This window comes from Prosopis cineraria, unplaced genomic scaffold, assembly GCF_029017545.1.
Source record: "Prosopis cineraria cultivar Desert tree isolate PC_DT_omini unplaced genomic scaffold, ASM2901754v1 PC20, whole genome shotgun sequence".
Taxonomy (NCBI): Eukaryota; Viridiplantae; Streptophyta; class Magnoliopsida; order Fabales; family Fabaceae; genus Prosopis; species Prosopis cineraria.
Genome location: NW_026555351.1, coordinates 125,873 through 149,495, shown reverse-complemented (window position 1 = coordinate 149,495; position 23,623 = coordinate 125,873). Strand labels below are relative to the sequence as shown.

Genomic DNA, 23,623 nt, shown 5'->3' with positions numbered 1-23,623 from the left:
AAAATTGTTGTGCTGAAAGAGGTTGCTGTTGGTCCCTTTATTTTCTTCCTCTGTTGCTGCAATAACTGAAAGTCTCCCTTCCCCTGTTCTGCATGAGTTTCGAATTCTCCTTCCCTTCTCTGTCTCTGGTTGGTAATATGAGGTATGGAACTTTAAGTTCACTTTCTTTTTGCTGTCTTGTGCGTGTGTTTTGGCTTGGTTGTGGACTCTTATTTTCCTTTAACTGTGTGAAATGCATAGATAAGAATTGGGACTTATTTGTGGTTGAGATTAATTTACTATTAAGGCATATAATATATATATATATATATATATATATTGGAGTTCGATGGATAATTGATGAGGGAAAAGTTGGTAGTAGTTTATGACTTGATGTTTATGAAGTGTTTGATAAAATACTTGCGAGAAAGAATTTTGTCTGAATATGTATTTTGAAATTTAACTAACTTGCATATAAGAAGTATATCTAATTTGGATGTTAATAATTTTTGAATCTAACTTGAATATTATAAAGGAATTTAAAGATGAAGTGTGGTAGAGGTATGTGTGTGGCTAGTTGAATGTTAATTTAAAAGCTTTATTTTGTGGTTTTGGAAGTAATGTACACTTGATGTCCTAACAAAAAGCTTAATTTAATGGAGTAATTAGTAATCACTATTGAGCAACTTTCATGTGTAAAGTCTTAGTTCAAAAATTTTAAATTTATTATAGTTGGGAGTGATAATGTGGGGAGGGAACTCTTGAACTCATTCAGTGTCAACTAAGACCTTGATATATTTTATAAGGTGTTTAGAAAAAAAAATTTAATTAAAGTTATAAAAGATGAACTTTGAATTTTAGAAACATTTCAGGTAAGTAAATAGTGCCCTAATGATCCATTAGCAAATTCATTTTTATAAAAATATTAGTGTAGTATATTTACATGCTCTCTCTTTTATTTACATAACTATTTTTATTCTACAAGAACAAATGATAGAGTATTTTAATTAATTTGTGTATTAATTAATTAATTGATTTATATGGTTTATAATCTTAATTTTATTATTAGCTGTCTTACATGGAAATGTTGGTTATGTGTTTAAAGAACAATTAGCTATCATGATTCATGTATGGAATATATAAATATATAGATAAATTCATTTATACTGAGTATGATGAGAAATGTCGAAAAGAGATCATATTCATTTTATTGACCCATGCATGTTTGATTTAAAATGTGAGATTGAATTAGAACACTAGTTGCTAACGATAATATCATTAGCCTTTGACGTGCTATGGTATGCCTAGCTAGCAGAGTGTTTAGGAGGTGTTAGTCTTGTGCGATAGCTAACACACGTGAAATAAAGGGATAGTTATTCATGAGTATAGTATTTACGCTTGTTTTCATAGGCCTTGTGCATGTGCTTGATTTTGTGGATGCTCATGCTTGTTTTCATGCCTTCAAATTGCACTTGTTGGTTATTTATTCTCATGAATTGTGTATTCATGCTTGATAATCGTTTTGATCAAATCCTACTAAGAGTGAATTTTGGAAATTAGCTTTTCTTAAAATTTGATATTTTAAAGCAAATTGTTATTTTTACCATTTTTAGATTTTGTATTGAGCTATATAATTCTCAAAGTGTTTAAACATGTTAATTGAACTTTTGATAAAATTTTAATTGAATTCATACCTTCATAGTTTTTTTTTTCATTTACATAACCGTTGATATATATATATATATATATATATGAGGTAAGTGTTATATTATTTTCAATTGATTATTTTATTAAGTATATAAGAAACTCATTGTTGTACCTTCCATTATTTATATCAATCATAATTGGGACGTTATTCGTTGGAATATTATTTTTGGTCTTAGATAGTGCAACCGACATTATATGTCCTGCTGACTATTGAGGAATTTTTTGCTAAGCAAGGTGAAGATTTGTTTATAAAAATGTATTTTAATGTACTTATGAAATTTATGTGCTATGTTTTGAAAATATGGTTAGGTGTTCCACATAAACTATAATTAGGGTTCTTATTTGGTTATATACTCTATTTGCTAGCTGGATGGAGTCGTACTCTTGATCTTAGTGATATTCTGCTTATAAATAAAAAAATTGTATTGTAGGATTGTTGAGAAGTCATACTTATAAGGGAGATGCTGTTGAAATTATTACAAAAATAATAAAGCTTTTATAAAAAAAATAAAAAAAATTGATTTATTATTCAGGATTTTCTAAATTTAATATAAATATAATTAAGTAATAGAAAATTTTCTTGAGTTAAAGCTTAAGAGATTTGTGTTTTATACACATATTCTATGTCGGTCACTTTTATATTTTGGAGTGTGACACTAGGGGTGGAATGTCAAATTATGAAGGACATGCTTATTGGAAACTTCAATGCTTATCCTTGGTAACTCTATTATACTTGTGAGAACTTGAATTTGTTGTTGTTGATCATGTCAGATTTTTTAATTTTGGAGTATTTAATATGAATTTTTAAGGGATTTTTTATTAAAGCAAATCAGATGATGTTTACCCAAGGAATTAACTAGGTTATAAGCTTCAGATAACAAGGGTTTTATGATTAAAATTTCATGGTAATTGAAATTGATTTGGTTTATTTTAAACTCAAAATTTTTACTCTAAAAATTAAGAAAATGTGTAAATAAAAATGCGCTGAGAATTGGTGCTAATAATGTATGTAATGCTGGATTTGTTGCCGTAGGATTTGTCGACCTATCTTTGGACATGTTGGCGGGCTTTGGGTAAGGTTGTTAGCACCCAATTTTCTAGGTTGTCATTGGATGGTAGTAGACCTTCTAACATGAAGGGTTGAAATAATTAGGAATTTACTTCCTTTAATCTTATATATAAATTATTTTTAACTATCTCACTAAAACTAAAGAGAGATGGTTAAGTAATTGATAAATATTATTTAAAAAAAGAAATTTTTCAACTTACTCTTATTAATTGGTAAAAAAAAATTACTCTTATTAAATTTAGCCTTTTCACTATTAAAAAAATTAAAATTAGTTATGGATATATGATGGCAAATTTTCAATCCATCATTTATTATAGGGGTTAATGATAAAAATTATGTGACATGACATGGAGGCCGAAGTAGTGATGATATGACAAGTGGTGGGTGACACGTACTTTAGGAGTGACATGAGAGATGATATGGCAATAATTGAACGTACAAAAAAAATTTAATTATAAAATAAGTTAATGATAAAAGTTTATCAATTAGTGATGGATGTTTTTCATCACTAATTTAATGATGGATTCATTTCTATTACTAAATTAGTGACTCCATATTTCTGCCTGAAATCAATGATGGACAATCCATCATGAAATCCAAAATTATTGATAGATTTTGTTGTTTAGTAACATATTTGTCTATTACTATTTTCAATTTTTCTAGTTGTGTTTTAATTGAATCTCATTTTAGTATAGGGAACACATTAGACACAAAATAGGTGCATTCTCAAATGTTTCAAAGAATTTTGAGGGTTCAAATCTTAGTCTTTGTGTATATAATAATTTAGTTGTGAGAAGTCTATTATTTTTTCTCACTACACACCTCAAGGGAGATATCTTCTGTTATTAATAGAGCCTACTCCACATGCTTATAAAAAGTAAAGTTGAGAGAATGACAAAAAAATGCCCTCTAAATATGCAAATGACAAAAGAGATTTGTAAATTGTGATAATTATTATGCAGTCCTTATGAACTTATCTAATATTTAGGTCTTTTGATAAATTACAAGATTGCTCCCATTTAAAATGACTTCTTCATTTGGGTCATTGACTAAAACTCAATACCAAATGACAATTAACATTTTGCAGCTTTAACATTCTACTGCAATGGTTTGGAAGTCATTAATTATTTTAAATTTGTAAAAAAACTACTTCAATTAGTTACTAACTAGAACAAAGTAATGAATGACAATTAACTTTTTGTATCGTTTTTAAACCATTCAAGCACAAGGGTTTAAAAGTCAATGACTATTTCATATTTATAAATGATTATTTCGATTAAACTAAGTAGCAAATGACAACTATTTTTTTGCAACATTTTTAAAGCATTTAATTACAAGAATACGAAAATGAGTAATTTTTTCAAATCTATAAATGACTATTTTAATTAGACTATTGGTTAGAAATGAGTAGTGAATAATAACTAGCATTTTCCAACTATTTTCAACCACTTCAAGGGTTTGTAAGTTGATGACTATTTTAAATTTGTAAATGATAACTTCAATTATAGGCTTTTGAATAGAACTGAGTTGCAAATGACAATTATCTTGTTGTAACTTTTTTAAGCTATTGAAGTGCAAGGATCTAGAAGTCAATGATTAATTCAAATTTGTAAGCTATTGATTAGAATTAAGTAGCAAATGATAACTAACTTCTTGCAGCTTTTTTTAACTATTCATGTCATGCCCAAAAATTTAAGGTATGATTGGCTCAAAATATGAGTAAACTTATATCCTTTAAGTCTTAACTTGAAAAGTTTCTAATTATAAATCATACACATTTTTTACATGGGATTAGATCCTAACTCATATATATGCATTGGTTAATGTGCATTTTTATCACTGAATTTTGTTTCTTGAGAAGTAATTTTATCCTTGTACTCAATAAGTGAAACAATTTTACATTTGAGCTATTTTTTTAGTAGTAAAAAAAACCTTATATAAGGTGCCTAGTGTTTCTCAAAAAAATAATTTAATGATAAAATTGTCTTAATTATCAGTACAAAAGTAAAATTACTCCTCGAAAAAAAGGTTAGGAATAAAAATGCACCTTAACCCCAATTTGTAATGATTTAAGAAAAAGCCTACCTTGATAATAGATTGTCTCGAAAACTCTATAACATTATTATTATACAAAACAACAATCAAGAGCTAAGCTTCTATTAACAGACTAATAACAAATTCAATCAAATAAAAATCCTAACTATAGTCAGTGTGTAGCATTTAGAACAAAATTTACAAATTACAAAGTATAATATATGAATTTAAGTTTTACAACAATAAAAAATTTAACCAAAATAACGCTTCAACTCCAATTTGAAAGTATACCCTCAACAATCATCTAGAAGTCTAAAGTTATTTACATTATTTGAGATTAAAAATATTTTTCAGTGAATAATAACTCAATTATATAAGTTTAAAGAATGGTGAGGAATACCAATTAATAAAGAAGTACTTCAATATAACAATCACTATGCATTGAAATCAAAGAATCTTCCCTAACATTTTGTCCTTATAAACAGTAGCATTGTCTCAAACAATATTTGTTTTCACATTATACAATGGTAAGTGATTGACATTTAAATCAAATCGTTATACTAAATAAATGGAAAATGAAGTAGTAACATTTGGTAAATATATATTTTTTTTAAATCAAATAGAGCTGATCTATATGTGTGTGTATAGATAAACAAATTAAACGCAAATTTTACTTTTTAAGGACTTGTCAAAACAAAAAATAAATGTATATACGTAGTCTATAAGGGTTGTAATCAATCAAACGTAGTTTAAAATCACAAAGATAAATGTGGATATACAGTATAAGAGAGTAATTAGCCAAACACAATTTAAGGCCATGAAAATAAATGTGGATACATAGTCTATGAGATTACTGCTAACCAAATGCGACTCAAAGTTACAAAAACAAACGCAAGTACAAAGCTTATGAATAAAAAATGTGAGTACAATGCTTATAAAAATCAATCTAGCTAGATGTTAATTGTGATGTACCAAGGGCCAATGAAACTATCGTTAACAATCAGTGTTTTGTATATAGTCTTTTTGAAATCAGCTTTACAAACATGAGAGAACATAATCATTATGAAGATAAGCTTTCTATTTAAAGTCAAAATCGCATGAATTATTTAAAATTTCAGTCCCTCTCAATATTGAAATTCTTAACTAAAGTTTCAAAAAAAAATTCTTCACTAATTTCCATGGTATTTTCTATCAAATAAAGGATTACTATGTCTTGCAAAAGTATTTTTGTAAATCTTAAAGTACATTTTGTGATTTTAAGAGTAAATTAATTAGCAAAAGTAATCGGTATTTGAAATATATTAATATTAGTAATATTTTTAATAACAAAAGAAAATTTATTTATAATTTAATTGGGATGCTATCCATTTATTTAATGCATTTTTAAATAGATATAACTTACTTTCAATTGACCCTCTTGCAACCATGTTTAGTTCTTGTAATAATTTAGAATTTTTTGTTTTAAAAATAAAAAGTTTTATATAATGATAATAATAATTTGTGAAGAGCTATTTTGATTATAAATTTATTGATTACGGAGTAGGTACATCAAGAAGGAATGGTAGTGTGGCAAATTTTATGTGAATTACATATTCATTAGGTCTTGCGTTCAAACCTAGATGAAGCCAATAGTCATATTTTTATCTTTGTGTTTCAGCTTATGATTAAATTACCGTAATACCCTTTTGATTAAAATAATAATAACAGAGATTAAAACACACGCTGCTGTCTTCTCTTTCTCCGTTCTCCATTTTCTGATTTTTCGAGAACCATCGAGAGACAGAGGGAAACGCTGAACCAGAAGCATCTTTGCTACATTCACTTTCTCCTCCCTCCTTCTCCGTCTTCAAGGTCGCTAGTGCAGGTGTGTATGTTGTTGCTGTTCCGCTAAGTTCGCATCTCCTCTGTTTCTCGTCACTGATTTTCTTTTCCTTTCTCCTGCATTCTAGTCGATCAATGGTGGTGAGCGCACGACCAGCTAGGCTGTTGATGAAGGTCTGATTTTGTTATTTCCATCCCCGTTCACTACATCAATTCCTTCTTCCTTCCCCTGTTTTTTTTTTTTTTTCGCTGAAGAATCTTCTGCTCGTCTCTCGTTCGTACAGCTACAGATATAGGCGTTGAGCTCTTCTCCCTCCCTATCTGAATTCCCAGGTGCGAAGGGAAATTTGAATGAAGTTTCAAAAAATGAATTATTGTACTTAGGCACACTAAAGTTATGATATATATTTAAAATTAGTGAAGATGCTTTTATAAATTTTAATAATTTTTTATTTAATAAAGCTAATTATAAAATTGATGGATAATTTATAAAATATTAATTATGAATTTTTGTATTTAAAAAAATTTATATTTTTATATGTTCTATGCAAGTTTAATATTAAAATGAGAAATTATATTTTAAAATTGATAATTTTTTTCTCGCATTTTGAAAGTGAATTTAAAAGGGAACTTTATATACTTAGTGCGTCATAGTTAATAACTAGTTAGTGTGATATTCGTGAACTCTGTTTTCACATTTATTATTAATGAGTTTTGCACCTGCATTCATTTTCGTGGCTTTAAGCCGCATTTGATTAGATTACTCTCATGGACTGTATGTTTACATTTATTTTATAACTCATGCTATATTTGGTTACTTACCTTTATAGATTATGTGTCCACGTTTGTTTTCATGACATAAGCCACATTTGATTATTTACCCTCGTGGACTATGTATTCACATTTGTTAATTATTTTGATAAGTTCCTGTAAAATATGAATTTAATTATTTGATGATTTTATATCACATTGACTTTAATTAGTAATTTATTTATAATTATTTATTTCGTTTAACTGCATCTTGGAAATCAAGTGATAATATTTGATGTAATAATTTAATAGTTCAAGATATCATTTAAAATTATAAAGAATTCTTTAATTTTGAAGTGTATTAAATTTTTATGAGGATTATTCTCTCTCTTTAACTTACAAAATTGTTTTAAATTTTTCATTTATTTATGTTCAATTATTTATTGTTGGGACGTTATTCACGAGAAAGTATTTTTGTTTGGCCTCAGATACGTTAGCTGATGTTGTACCTTCTGCTGACCATTGAGAGGTTGTAGTATTCAATTGAAGTGGGAAATTCTAGATCAAGCTTATTTTAATGTAAACTTAAATCTATGTATTATTTTTTGTCAACTCTTATATCAGGTGCTCCACATAAGCTGTAGTTAGCATCCTTATCTTTATTATTTATATTTTTGTTATCTGTTGTTGGGAATAGAGTTTCTTGCTGCTACTATTGTTTGTAAAATGGTAGTGGATTTCTTTTTGGGAGGTTTTATTAAGAAGGGGGTTTTTGCCTAAATTTTTTTCAAGAAGTCTGGTAAACTTTTATTTATATAAAAATGTTGCAATGAATTTTAATCCTATTTCAAATGAATTAAAATATCATATTAGAGTTTTCTTAATCAAGACTTAAGGAATATATGTTTATGCATATATCCCATGCCAGTCACTTTCATTTTTGTTGGGACGTGACAGATGATATCAGAACCTAGGTTTTCTATAGCTATGTAGAGCAAGGACTTTTCATTAGGGTTTCAATTATCATTATAAATCCAAGCATAATCATAATTGATGCATTAATAAAGGTCTTATAGAGGGTCCTTGAATGTTGTTCCTTTCTTTGTTATTACCTTTCCTTAATCTATAGTTTTTTATCTCGAGCTAAAGATTTACTTTAACTCTTTGCATAGTGAGAAATGTTGTCTAGACACTAAGTATCAAGTAAAAGGATTTGAAGCAAAAGAGTTTTTCATAAAGCCTAAACTCAACTTAGTAATATGTTCTTACTTTTAAAGCTCATTTTCTTCTATGTATTATAAATTTTATTAAGCTTAACGATTTTTGCGTTTTCATTTTAGAAAGAAGCTGATACACCCAAGATCAAAAGTGCCATAGGGGCATGACTGAAGAGGTAGAACTCTAAGACCCTTAGTAGATGCTTTACCTTAAAGTGTAGAAGGATCCCTCTTCAATTCCAAGAATACACACACACACACAACATCTACTCAAGAAAAGAAAAAAAAAAGGGAAAAGATGAAAAGTTTGTGTAGGAATTACTTCAATTCATGTTTAGAAGAATAGCTCTATAAATCATATAATTTGAGTCATAGATTAATTCAGCATACTCTAAGTTCTATGTCATTATTGGCTGGGTTTGTCTAGACGATAAGCAAATATATTCCAAGAAAGGGATTTAGAAATCATTGTCAAATCTTATGTGCAATACTTAACTTCACTAGATAAGAAACCCAATGACATAATATAGCAATCATATGCAAGTATTATAATATTTAGCTCTCACAAGACTCATGTATCATTTGATTTTAATGCTACTAGTTATTATATGACTGAGTATATTTACATGTTAGCGAGTCTTATTAGTGAGATAGTTTTTGGCTGATCAGATGTATAAAACTTTTACCATTGATTCAAGGTACAAGATTTCATGATGACTTTTCATAAATGCCTATCTGGGTTTATTTGATTAAATTATTATAAAAGATGTGGAAGTAAGAATTATGAACACCAATTGAATCATCATTTTAATGAGAAACGTGTAATTCTGAAATACCAAACTCTAGGCTAAGGATAAGGCATGAAGAGCAAAGTGTAAAAATTTAAACTTTTGACTCATAATGGGGGTTCAAATGAGTTTGTTGGAAGTTAAACAGGTCATATATAATGTGAGAATAAGATTTGAAGATGAGAAACTTGAATTATGGCATAAAGGGGATCGTAGGAACTAATTTGGTTTAATATGAATTATACATGACTTAATATGTGTTAATGCAAGTCAAGTGGTCATTTTGAGTTATGTGGACAATCATAAATATTGAACCACATTTATATGTTATCTAAATGGTTAGAAATATGTTTGTAATAAACAATTACAAGAGAATACAAGTTTAAGAATTTGAGTCTTCAAAACAGAACCAAAGGAGCAGTAAGACTCATGTCTGCACTTGTTGGTCCTACATGTTGAGTTTCAAGCTGAAATTTGGCATGCTTTTAGGGGGCATGTAGAAGTTTCATTCGCCCAAATATGGTAATTTTTGAAGCACTATAGAATATTTTATAAATTTTTGAATTTAGTTCAGAAAGTTGTCATGAAATAGTTTTGCATCTTTTGTACCAGCTCTAATGTTTTATGATTTTCTTGGACTAAACAGATTCCAATGAATCTGAAATTTTAACAGTATAGTGGATAAATATATCTTTTCACGGAATCCTAGCTTGCTTCAATTGGATGTTCCTAGCTCTAGTTCCGTCCATCTAAATTCTAGAATCAATTATGTGTTCATAATGTACTAAACTAGGTAGAGAAGGATTAAGCTTTATTATTCTTAAATTAACTACATTGGATACTGATAAGATGTTTTAAGCATCCTAAGTGAGTTAAAATGGTCTTTGGTGGCGAATAGTGTAGAGAGAGCAAGTGAAATGAAAAGGAAAAATATGACTAAGAGCGAGAGTAGTAATATCATTTATGAATAAGATGAGTATGATGTTTAGATAATTTTTTGATAAATTTATGATAAAATGTATAGATAAAACTTTGACCTAATTAAAGGAGTTCACAATGATTATGCCAAAATTCTTAAAAACATGAATTATGGTAAGTCAAGTAATCTTTTATGCTATGTTATGCCTAGATGAAATTTAGACATATCAAGTATGGTAAGAGTTCAGAATTGACAATTACCATTATGGTTGATGGATTCAAATATTCTTGGGTTTTACTTGGGCATTATCATTGTTTTCTATAACATTTTTTTTTTGACAAAGTCAAGTCAGAGGAAAGTGGAATTTTGGTAGGATTTAAATCTTGTAAAAGTCTTTAAAAGTTGTTATCAAAGGATTATTATTATAATGTTTTCATCGGTTTTATTATAATGTTTTCAATTTTAAGAATAATATGATGGGATTGCTCAAGGATTATTATTATAATGTTTTCATCAGTTTTTGGTAGAGTTTATATAAAAATGAATTATTTAAGCAGAAAAATTCATGAATTTGAGCAATATAGAATAAATTTCAAATTTGAGATAGGAGTATTTTAACTTGTGTGGAAAATGATTCTTCTTTAATCAATAAGGTTATTGGTGCTTGAAGTGTAAACCAAATTTATGCAAGTGATTGATAGTGGTAAGAGGATGGAATGGTGTTGAAATTGCTGTTGACTAGGGGGGTATTATAAGAAGTAGATTGAGCTCATTGTACAACAAATAGTATTCACAAGGTTAGTGAAGATGTACTCAGATTTATAAAATTAGAAAATAGTTAACATATTTGTGTTATAAGGTGGTATGAGGAAGGACATAATAGACTTTATTTCATGCTACTTAGTTTGTGTGCAAGTTAAGGCCAAACATGAGAAATTGATATATGATCACATAAAGATTGAAAGAGTGTAGAATTGCATACAGCTTTATTATCTTAGTTTTTGATCAAAAATTTTAATTAAATTAGCTTGTGCTTGTAGCAAGTCTTTCAAGAAGCTTTAGTTACTATCATTAACTAATTATATATATGAAAGCACAGTTCAAATTCTAGACATTATGCTAAGATATGGTATTTTGGTTCTTGGAGGAAGTTGGGGACAAAATATCTATTAAGGTGTTTTCTATGAGAGGGGTGATGAGGTTTGGAAAAAGGGGCAAATTGAGCCTGAGGTATATTGGCTCATTCAAGATCTTAAGAGAGTTGGCACTGTCGCTTATTGGTTGGTATTACCACCTTGATTATTGGGCATTTATTCGATGTTTCATATATTAATGCTACAAAAATATTCCTAAGTTGATCAAATAAACTTAGACTTCTTTTATAAGGAAGACCTTGTGATTATTCTTCATAAACAAATAAAGAAGCTAAGATCAAAAGAAATCACATCAATGAAGGTATTGTGATGCAACCATTCTCAAAAGAGGCTACTTGAAAAATTAAAAGCGGTACATGCACTGAGCATATGTGCTTATTTAATGATTGGGGCAAACATGTTTAAATTCAGAGGCCGGCCCAATTTCCTAGGGGGGAAAATGTAATAATCTAGAATTTTTGATTTTAAAAATAAAAAGTTATATATATTAATTATAATAATAATTTGTGAAGAACTATTTTGATTATAAATTTATTAATTATGGAGCAGATAAATCAGAAAGGAGTGGCGGTCTAGTGGATTTTATGTAAGTTACATATTTATTAGGTCTTGTGTTCGAACCTACATAAAGCCAGTCTTTTTATTCGAGCTTATGGTTAAATTACCGTAATACCCTTTTGATTAAAATAATAATAAAAGAGATTAAAGCACACGCTGCTGTCTTCTCTTTCTCCATTCTCCATTTTTCTGATTTTTCAAGAATCATCGAGAGACAGGGGGAAACGCTGAACCAGAAGCATGTTTGCTATATTCACTTTCTCCTCCCTCCTCCTCCGCCTTCAAGGTCGCCAGTGTAAGTGCGTATGTTGTTTGTACATATATCCCTGTAAGTGTGTTTGTTGTTTGCACATATATCCCACACTAGTCACTTTCATTTTTGTTGGGACGTGACAGTTCTTAAATCCCTAGTGATGTATCCCTAAGCAATACCATCATCATTTTCTTCTTTATATAATTTATAACCCAAATTTTTCAATCCAAACTCATGTGGGAAAGTAGAAAAGGAAAAAATCTTAACTTCAAAACCTTCTCGAGAACATTGCATCAAACTCTCTCTATAAAAGTATACCTAAGATTATTATAGAAACAAGCAACTTTGCCCTTTAAATTAACAACCGATAATTTAATCAACAAGAAAACAATTATTGCATGCATTTTTTATCATAACTCAATTTTTCCTTTCAAACATTTTATCAAACACCTTACAAGCATAAATCTCCAAATTAAAATTCTAAGCTCTTTTTTGTTCAAATCTCCCAAAATTTCCAGTGTCAATATTTGGGTTTATCCAGCTCCCCAATTTCAGTCCGTATATAATAATCAATCCAAATATGAAAAGAATATTATTTGAACACATTTTCCTCCTACAACAACCAAAATGTTTAAGACATAATTACACACTTGAACTTATATCAAGCCAAATCTTCTTCCCTCCAAACATCCTATTCAATATGAAAGAAAATTTAATAGCCTTTCTTCAAGTCTAATAAATTTCCTTCCAGTATCAGCATGACCATAATCAACTACCAAGAATTTGAGGGTCCACACCAACATGATTTACACATTATAGTTTCAGTATATAACTTTAGCCAATTACTTAAATGAGGCAGGATTTTCTCTTGCATGTTAGAACATGCAACGCCCAAAGCACACTGGCGCGAAAGCTATTGCGTGTTAGTCACGCATCCATTTTCTTGTTGGGGTGTAGCAGTTTAAAATTTGGAAAATATGGAGAGCTTTACACTTTAAAATCTTATTAAAATAAAATTTAATAAATATTTATTTTAATAAAATCTTATTAAAATATTAAATATTTTAATATTTTGATAATTTAAATATTATTATTTATAAATACCCATCCAAAATTTATAAACTATCTTCTAACTATTAATGAATTAATTAATTTTATAGAAATTTATAGATGATTTGTAAACTAAAAGAATATACTAAATTATAAGTCTTCCTCCAAAATTAATAAGTCCTCCTTTAAAAATTTATGTATCTTAAAATTTGACTTGTAAATTATGTGTAAATATTTATAAATAATATATATATATATATATAAACTACATAAAAGGACCTTATAAAAAATTAATATTATTTAAGTCCTCCTTAAAAAAATCATTTATCTTAAAAGCTGACTTATAAATTGTGTGTGAAGATTTGTAAATAATAACAATATTTATAAATAAATTATAGAAAAAGGCCTTATAAAAAATTAATACTGTTTAAGTCAAATATTCTAATCTTTTCTTCTTTCATGTAGTTTTGGGGGAAGACTTATAATTTAGCATATTTTTTTAATTTACAAATTACCTATAAATTTCTAAAAACTAAATGAGTCATCAATAAAATTTTATTAAAATAAATATTTATTATATTTTATTTTACAAAATTTCAGGGTGCCAAATGCTTCTAAAAAAAGTATTAAAATAAATATTTATTTTATTGTATTTTACAAAGTTTCAGGGTGCCAAATGCTTTTAAAAAAGTTTAGGAATAAATTAACACTTTAACCTTACAACAATAAGTCATGTTAGATGGTAATGGAATCCACATAATATATGTATGCAAATAACAGTGAGATATACGATTTCCTAACAGAAGGTTTTTTTGCTCCTTTAAAAAAATAATCTATAGAATAATTACTTCACTTATCAATACATAATGTCTAGTGCTCTTTGAAAAAAAGTTTAGCATTTGGGTGGGGGGATCTTTAACTCTTTAAAGAAATAACTTCTATTATCTGAAATGACTTTAAGGATTGACTAAATGTAGGAAAATTAAAAAAAAAAATAGTGCGTTTCATTTTATGAAATTAAAAAAAAAGAGTAATAAAAATGAGTGTTCAATCAACAGCGAAGTAGCAAAATTCAGATTCTAGATTCAATCAAAACCCAAATTCAAACTGAACATCCTCTTTGTGATTTCTGACATGTTTAATTTTGGTGAGCAAGCCTCGACTTCCTCATTTCGCATTAGAAGTGTCACTTGTAGAGCTGTACAATATATTTATATATACAAATGATAATCTAATTAAAATATATTAACACTAGTTTCACTCTGTTACAGAGTTGCCAAATATGATACATGCACATGACGCAGATTATAGGGCAAGAAAATGTATTTCCGTACTGTGGAGGTCAAGATGCAGTGATTCCCCTAAGTGGAACGCCAATGCTGGTGAATGATTTTATAATCAGTGTTACGTAATACTCTTTTCATCTTAAATTATAGAGTATTTTTAAAAAAATTTTTATCTCAAAATATAAAATAATTTAAATAAATTAAATTTTTATTAAATGTATTAATTGTTATATTATCCTTTTTTTATAATTAATTTTTATCTCTTTTAATTGAATATATTTAATGAAATTTATTAATATATAAAATTTTATTCAATAATATTTTATAATTTGATATCTAATGAGAACTTCAGTTGAGTTAGTCGTGTAAATAAAATCAGTTTGTCTGACTTATGGTTCGGATATGTTTTTTTTAAGGATTTTCTTTTTTCAAGGATCGGAAGTTGATCGTTTACTCTCGACAGCTTCGACTGGAAAGTGGTCCCGGTTCCAGGAAAAATTGTTTAGTGAATGAGAAGATTCAAAAGTTGTGTTCTTGACTTCGAAGTCTTAGTCGGCGGCCAAGCAACTTCGACAATTCCAACTTATCGGCGTGGAATTCTGTTTTCTTTTTTCTTTTTTTTTTTTTTTTCTGTTTTTTCCTTTTAGGGCCAATGCAGCCGCAGAGTATCCTTCACAACATTCCAAAACCGGTTCTCTGCCTCCGTTTCTGATGATCATCATGTTTCTTACAGGATTTGGTTCAAGTTCTTGCTCGCTACTCCTCTTTTTTATGTATTTGTTCTCTTTTTCCGTTCTGGTTTGTGCCTTGGACACCGTCCCACCATCTCTAGAGATCCATGAACCCCAAACAATAAGGTCAAATAATAGCATGTTTACTCTAGGATTCTTTAGTCCTGAGAATTCCACGAATCGCTACTTAGGAATCTGGCTTATGTCTGAATCAACTATTGTTTGGGTGGCAAACAGAGACGACCCAGTTACAGATTCTTCTGGGATTCTTACAATATCGGAGAATGGCAATCTTGTTGTTTTGAATGGGCAAAAACAAGTTGTCTGGTCAACAAATGTCTCACATATTGCATCAAATTCCAGTGTTCAACTCTTGGATTCCGGCAACCTTGTCCTCACTGATAGGACTACCGGAGCAATGGTGTGGCAGAGTTTCCAACATCCCTGTGATACATTATTACAAGACATAAAACTCAGTACTAATCAACAAACAGGCGAGAAAGTGAAACTTACATCATGGAAAAGTACATCTGATCCATCCCGTGGAAGATTTTCTTTAGGTCTAGAGCATCTTAATTTTACTCAAGTGTTCATTTGGAAAGAAAATCGTCCTCACTTTCGTAGTGGTCCTTGGAATGGTACAAACTTTCTTGGGGTACCTGGGACGTCATCTATGATTGGAGATGGCTTCCAAGTGAAAGAAGATGAAGGAATTTTTGAAATTTCTTTTCATTTCATAGAAAAGTCTCTGTTGATAACTTACGATTTAGATTCTCAAGGAAAAGTGTCAGAACAGAGTTGGGATTTCCAGAAAAATGCATGGGAATTGCGGTGGAGAATTGGGGATTCTGAGTGTGATTTTTATGGAAAATGTGGTCCATTTGGGATCTGCAATTCACAGAGCTCCCCAATCTGTAGCTGCTTGAGAGGGTTTGAACCTAAGAACAAAGAAGAATGGGAAAAGCAGAACTGGACCAGTGGATGCGTGAGAAGGGAAGCACTTCAGTGTGTGAAAAACAATAATGGCTCTCAAGCTACTAGCACAACAGATGGGTTTTTCAAGCTGGAGAGGGTGAAAGTACCAGATCAAGCAGAGTCATTACCATATAACTTCAGAGATGTTGTTGATTGTCGAACTCCATGTCTGAAGAGTTGCTCTTGTAAAGCTTATGCATATGACCCAGGCCTTGGCTGTATGGTTTGGAGTGTAGATTTACTTGACATCTTGAGCAATTCACCTGGAGGAGTGGATCTTTACTTACGTTTAGCCTCCTCAGAACTTGGTACCTTCTTTAATTACTGAAAACTCACTGAAACGCCTATGAATGAAACAGGTTTATTAGATTTGATATTACAAAACTTGAATATCATGTCAACTTTATATATTTCTTAGTATGGCTATTTTCTTATTGGATTGTTTCATGTAATGCTACTACTTTGCATGTGTGATTTGCGTTGTTAATGCTTTTTCAATAGATTTCTGACGTGCGGTTGCTATTTTTCTAAGGAGTTAATTAACTAGTGTTGTGGTTGATTATATTTATGGGTGAATTTGAAGGGAAAAAACACTTTGAAATCTTTATTGTTTTTTATCCTTTTTATGCCTCCTTTGATATAACGTTGAACTTATTGTCTGAGATGAAGACTATATGAACTTTCTTCTTCTTTTCTTAGATACAGTTGGGAGGAGTAACATGACAGCACCAATTGTAATATCAATTCTGACAGGAACAGTTGTCATTATTGCCTCTGGATTTTTCCTATGGAAAAAATGGTCAAAGCAAAAAGGTAAAATTCTATTTTAATATTAGATTTTATTCAAGGAATCAATGGTTTTGTTTCTGATTGTTAGCTCTTGCTTGAAATAAATATATGAATATAAGAAACGGGTTACTGAGAGGTAATTAGATAATCATAAAATATTATGTGTGTTTGGATGGCTGAATTTAAGTTGAAAATTTGGATTTAAAATCACATATTTGAAATATTATATTTAAAATTTATGGATTCTAAATTCTTTGTTTGGATGATATAAAAATTTTAAATTACAATATTAAAATTTTTTGTTTGGATCTAAAGTAAAATTTTAAATTTTAAATTCTATATTTGAATTTAAAAGAAATTTGAAAGATTAATCAAACCTGATGATTCGAATGGCTAACTTCTAACGAGATTAGACAAACAAAGTTGACTGGGACTGTGGCATTGGTGACAATCGGGACGGGACCTCTGACTTCAACTGAGATCGAACCATTGCAACTACGAGGACTAGACGGCCGACTTCCATTGAGGTAGGACCAACGACGACAATGGGGACCGGATGATCGACTTCCATAGAGCCCATACTGATGGCGATGACGGGACCAGACAGTTGACTCCCATCGAGACCAGACCAATGGCAACGACAGGGATTGGACGACTAACTCCCATCGAAATCGGATTGATGATAAAGACGAGGATCGGACGGCTAACTCCCACCGGGACTAGACCGACGGCGACAATGGGGACGAACTGCCAACTTCCATTGGGGCTGGACCAACAATGACGATGGGGATTAGACTGCCGACTTCCATCAGGACTAGACCGACGGTAACAATGGGGACTAGATGGCCAATTTCCATCCAGTCCATATCGCCGTCGCCGCTCCGGTCCCTCTGGAAGTTGGTTGTCCCATCCCCTTCGTCGCCATCGGTCTGGCCCTAAAAGAAGTCAGCCATCCGGTCCCCGTCATCACCATCGGTTTGGCCCCAGTGGAAGTCGATCGTCTCGTCTCGATCAACAGTGGCAGTTCTTTTCTGTCAACTTTGGTGGTTCGGTCCAATTACCATTAACAGGTTGATCAAGCTTTAATGTATTTGGGTCAAATAATAAAAGAGTTTGAGTTAGGATTTGAAATAATGAGAGTTTAGAAAGGATTTTAAATTATAAAGAGATTAAAGGAGAACTTGGATTTGAATTTGGACCAAATCCATACATTTTTAATTATTCAAACAATGAATTTAGCTTGAATCGAAATCCAAATTCAAATCCATGAATATCCAAACATAGCATAAGTAATTTTTGTTGATTGAAGTCAAACCCCCATCTCTCTCTCACGCACACACTCTCTCCCTCTTTCCCTATACATACTATATGAGAACAACATATAGTTAATTCATGACACTAATAACCTTATATTAGATAGCAGTATATGTTTCTAAAATGAAACTACACAAGTTTTCTTATGCCTATGTATGGAGTCTGAACAACGAGGGGAACTAGTAATTATTTGCAAATATTGTGGTTTGCTACAAAATTTTATGTTATGTTTATTAAATAGGAAAAGATGTGTGTAAAACACAGGGGGAGTACATAAGCAAATTGTTGACGAAAGAAGGAATACAAAACTGAAGCAAGCCAAAATTCAAGAGTTATCTTTGTTTGATTTTAGAAAGTTGGCTACTGCAACAAACAACTTTGACTTGGCAAATAAAATCGGGCAGGGTGGTTTTGGCCCAGTTTACAAGGTGATTTTCATTTATTTTTAAGTTTATTATCTTTCCAATTGTAAAAAATTAGTGTTTGTAAGACATTTTTTTTTTATTTTAGGGAAAGTTGGAAGCTGGACAAGAAATAGCAGTAAAAAGATTGTCAAGATCATCTGGACAGGGTGTGGAAGAATTTATCAATGAAGTGGAATTGATTTCTAAACTTCAACACCGAAACCTTGTTAGACTTCTTGGCTGTTGCATTGAAGAAGAAGAGATATTAGTTTACGAATACTTGCCAAACAAGAGTTTAGATGCTTATATCTTTGGTTAGTGCTCATCTTCTATAAGCATATGATAGTATACTAATTAATCCCATGTTTATACGCCTTGCACATTAAAAGTGGTAGAGAGGGGCCGAAAAACAAACAACGGAAATCTGGATTCACAGTGTTCATGAATGTCACAAGTTTAGTACTTCAACTCTTAATTTTCCATCTTGCCGCTTGACATTTGTGGCAATGGTTGCCATGTTTTTTTGCTTTTGTATCTCTTGGTATGGAAGTTCAATGTAGTGTATGTGCATTTGATGTGGTTTATTAATGGAGTCTTCATTCAGGTTGAAGTAACCAAGTCACAAGATCACCTAGCTTACCAAATACTGCCACCATGTACTAGCAAATTGTAGGAAATGATTGAAGAGTCATAAAGTCTTATGAACATTTGCCTTCCTTCTCTTTTTCCTAAAATAATCTTTTGTAGATTCACTGAAACAAAAGTACTTAGATTGGGTGAAGTACTTCAACATAGTTGAAGGAATAACTTGGGGATTACTTTATCTTTATAAAGATTCAATATTAAGAATTTTACATAGAGATGTGGTACAAAATAATATACTGTTGGATGAGGGGATGAATTAATGGATATTTAAAAATGTATAATATCATTATCAAAATTTTGTCATTTTTAATTAGATATGGCTCAAAATTATCTGTGTTTCTCTTAATTATGCTTTTTTTTTTAATCCTTGTTCTTAATTCAACTGGAAGATCCACTGCAACAAAAGCATTTAGATTGGGGGAAGCGCTTCAACATAATAGAAGGAATAGCTAGAGGATTACTTTATCTTCATAGAGATTCAAGATTAAGAATTATACATAGAGATGTAAAAGCTAGTAATATATTGTTAGATGGAGAGATGAATGCAAAGATATCAGATTTTGGGATGGCTAAACTTTTTGGAGGTGATCAAGATCAAGCTAATACAAAAAGAGTTGTTGGAACATTGTAAGTTCTCCTTTTCCTTTGTCATTGAAAATAATATTAACAGCATATTGTGAGCTCAAAGATGTCTTTGAATGCAGTGGCTACATTTCTCCCGAATACGCAACTGAAGGATTCTATTCAGAGAAATCTGATGTTTTTAGCTTTGGTGTTTTGCTACTAGAAATTATTAGTGGAAGAAAAAACACAAGTTTTTATGAAGATGCAGAATGTTTGACACTTTTAGGATTTGTAAGCCTCTCTCATTTGCAACTTTCTTTATTGCAAAAGCTCCAAAATACCTTTTATAACTGCTACCATTTTTTCTTGTTAATTTTTCTAGGCGTGGAAATTATGGATGGATGCCAATGTTATACCTCTAATAGATCCACAAATTTATGATCCAAGCTTTCAGAACGATATATTGAGGTGTATTCATATAGGTCTTTTGTGTGTGCAAGAACTTGCAAAGGACAGGCCCATTATGGCATTTGTAATGTCAATGCTTCAAAGTGAGATTATAGATATTCCTCCACCAAGACAACCTGCATTCATCTTCAGGCAAACAATGTCTTGTGCAGCAAAGAAAGCTCTAGAAAATAATGAGTCATGTTCCATCAATATTGTAACTGTCTCACATTTTGAGGGGAGATAGACAAGTTTCTCTAAACCTTTTCTCTCCAAAAATATTTCACTTTGTTGGTCCAAGACATTTAATTTGTTTTCTGTATATAATGAATTTTTATGGTCATGTTCTCATCTTTGAATGCTAAATTATAAATGCAAATTTTGATTTCTATGGACTTAGGTTCTGTTTTAACGGATTTAAATTTACTTTGGATAAATAAATGAATTTTGTAAGTATAGAAAATTTATTTAGATGTCTAGAAAATTTTTGGGAAGAGATTTAATGAATAAATTGGTTGTTGTATGCTTTAATTTTGAATGCACGAAATGTGTTTGATAAAATATTCAATATGAGGATGCTAGTCTATGTTGGCAAATAAATGGAATAAATGTATTATTGTTGGATAAATTGTTATAGAAGGTAATTATTTTCCATCTTTGTGTAATAATTTTATTTTTTAAAAATAAATAAAAAAATAAATTGATTATATAAAAATACTGACAGGTGGCACTTATGATCTAGGGAGAAGCCACCTATCATCTTTTTAATATTTACTAATAAATAATTTTATATTTTAATAAATATTAGTAAATAAATCATTAAATTAAAACTATCTTATTGTTTTATTATTGCTAATTACTTCTTAAATAAGTATTAATTTACTAAATACTTATTTAATTATTCATTATTTAATTATAGGTAAAAGTGTATTTTTACTTCTGAAGTATTTTTCAAAGAGTACCTAATACCCTGATGTATTTTTTAAAGCAAATTTGTTTTTAAAGTAATTAAAATGGAGCATTTTTTTTTCCTTTCCATCAAATTTCCAACAATCAATGTTTGAGGCATAGTAAAAATTTCTAACAATCAACATTAAAAATTTGATGGAAAAAAGCAAAAATGCTTCATTTTATCTGTCACATTGAGAGAGTTTTCCACATAAAAAAATTGTGCCTTCTTCTTGCAATTTTTTCCCCCAAAAACACTTTTAGCTTTGTTTGGAAAGAGAAGAAATCATAAAGAAGAGAAAACTAGAGAAAAACATTTTTCACCCTTATTTTTTCTTCCCAAAGAGGAGAAAATTTTTTATGTTAGGAAGGAAAAAAATATTTTTTCTACTCTTTTCTCCTATCTATTTTCTTTCCACATCAAATGAAGGGTTGGTCTAGTGCTTGATAGAAAGGAACATGTGGTTATTGAATAGTCATTAATGGCAAATTGTTTCAATATGATTCTATTCAGAGAAACAGAATTATAATTGGAATTATACTTGTCAAAAACATATTTGTTTAGCCAACTTGTGAAATGTTTATTATATTCTTTCTCATACCAAGTTTCTGTTCTTCCTCGATTATCCTTCCTAATGTTGGACTTGAGCTTATCTGCATACTCATCCACCTTTTTAGAGTTGTGTAACACATAAAGGTTTTTCAAATTCAATACCTAAATCCTTAACATTTTCAAACAGCTAATCACCGAATAAAAATGGGGGAGGCCCACCTTTTTTTGGATTACCATCAAAAGATTTTCTTAATCTTCAATAATAATGTTGTTGAGGCAACCATCTGCGATGTCCCATGTAGACATTCTTCATACCATGTTCTAATCTCACTGGCTGTGAACTATTTTCACAAATAGAGCATCCAAGTTTTCTTTAATACTATACCCAGACAAATTACCATAAGCTAGTAAGTCATCGATTGTACCAAATAGCATGACTCTTAAATTAAATGTTTCCTTCTTATACCCATCATACACTTTGACACCTATCTCCTATAATATCTTCAAATCTTCAATTAAAGGAGCCAAGTATATGTCTATGTCATTTTCAGGTTGTTTTGGCCTAAAAACTAACGCAGACATCATCAAATACTTGTGCTTCATGCATAACTATAGAGGTAGGTTGTAAATAATTAACATCACTGGCCATGTACTATAGTACTGCTTTGTATGCCATGTGGATTCATTCCATCAGTAGCTAGTACGAGGCATAGGTTTCTAAAATCTCTTGCAAAGTCTGGATACTCTCAATCAACCTTTTCCCATTGAGCAGAGTCAGCAGGATGCCTTAGCATACCATATCTAATCCTTTTGTCTACACGTCGTGTCAAATTTTGGAATCTACTACACTGCTATATAAGCATTTAAACCTAGGCACTATGGAAATGTACCATACCACCTTGTCCAAATTCTTTCCATTATCCTCATAACGTGATGCATTACATTTAAAACACTCAGTTAATAATGCATATTCATTCCTGAACAAAGTACAATCATTGGGGCAAGTATGTATTTTCTCATAGCTTATGCCCACAGATCGCAATACTTGTTTTGCATCATATGTTCAGGTTGGAAGCTTATTACCCTTCAATAGCATTTCATGAATAAGAGAAAGAAATTCAGTGAAGATCATATCAGTTAAACCCCCTCTCACTTTCAAGTTATACAATCTTAGCACAACAGTTAATTTTGAGAATCCAGTGCAACCATTATATAAAGGTGTTCCCGCATTATTTCTCAACCTCTCAAGCATTTCAAGACAATCTCAGAGTTTCTCTTCAACAGAATTCATCATCTCTTCAACACGATCTTCCTTGTTTATACTTGTTTTGAAATCATGTGACGCATACGTTGAACCACTATTCCTATGGCTTTTATCGATTGTATCCCTTGACTCACCATGCTTATGCCAACATGTGGAAGTATGATCAATTCTATAGCACACTAAATGGTCTTTCAACTCACTCATACTAACCCACTTCAAGAGGCCACACTTGATACAAGGGCACATAATGCTATTATGATTTACTTCATGCTCTAATACAAATCTAATGAACTCCTTTACCTCATGTAAATATTCTTTTGAGACTCTATTCACGAACATCCATTCCTTGTCCATAATCCCTCCCAATCTAACAAGAATTGTCGAGGAAAATGATATTAGTGACT

General features: G+C 30.4%; 1 protein-coding gene and 1 long non-coding RNA gene across 4 annotated transcripts; both read left to right on the top strand.

The window, feature by feature from the left end:
• Nucleotides 1–6,502: 6,502 nt before the first annotated feature.
• On the top strand, nt 6,503–6,943 carry LOC129294916 (uncharacterized). The gene is made up of 3 exons (XR_008589458.1): nt 6,503–6,653; nt 6,739–6,784; nt 6,895–6,943. It is a non-coding gene; the product is annotated as an uncharacterized LOC129294916 (long non-coding RNA).
• An 8,217-nt stretch (nt 6,944–15,160) lies between these two features.
• Nucleotides 15,161–20,849, top strand: LOC129294919 (G-type lectin S-receptor-like serine/threonine-protein kinase At1g11330). 3 transcript variants are annotated; one of them, XM_054933390.1, is made up of 7 exons: nt 15,161–16,599; nt 16,997–17,104; nt 18,659–18,822; nt 18,905–19,112; nt 19,833–20,070; nt 20,148–20,298; nt 20,390–20,849. In XM_054933390.1, exons 1-7 carry the CDS (start codon nt 15,297–15,299, stop codon nt 20,699–20,701), a joined length of 2,484 nt encoding a protein of 827 aa, XP_054789365.1. In that variant the 5' UTR covers nt 15,161–15,296; the 3' UTR covers nt 20,702–20,849. The 3 variants fall into 3 exon arrangements, with proteins under 3 accessions (XP_054789365.1, XP_054789366.1, XP_054789364.1); XM_054933391.1 differs by having other exon boundaries at nt 15,162–16,599; nt 16,991–17,104; nt 19,974–20,070; XM_054933389.1 differs by having other exon boundaries at nt 15,162–16,599; nt 16,991–17,104.
• Nucleotides 20,850–23,623: the final 2,774 nt, after the last annotated feature.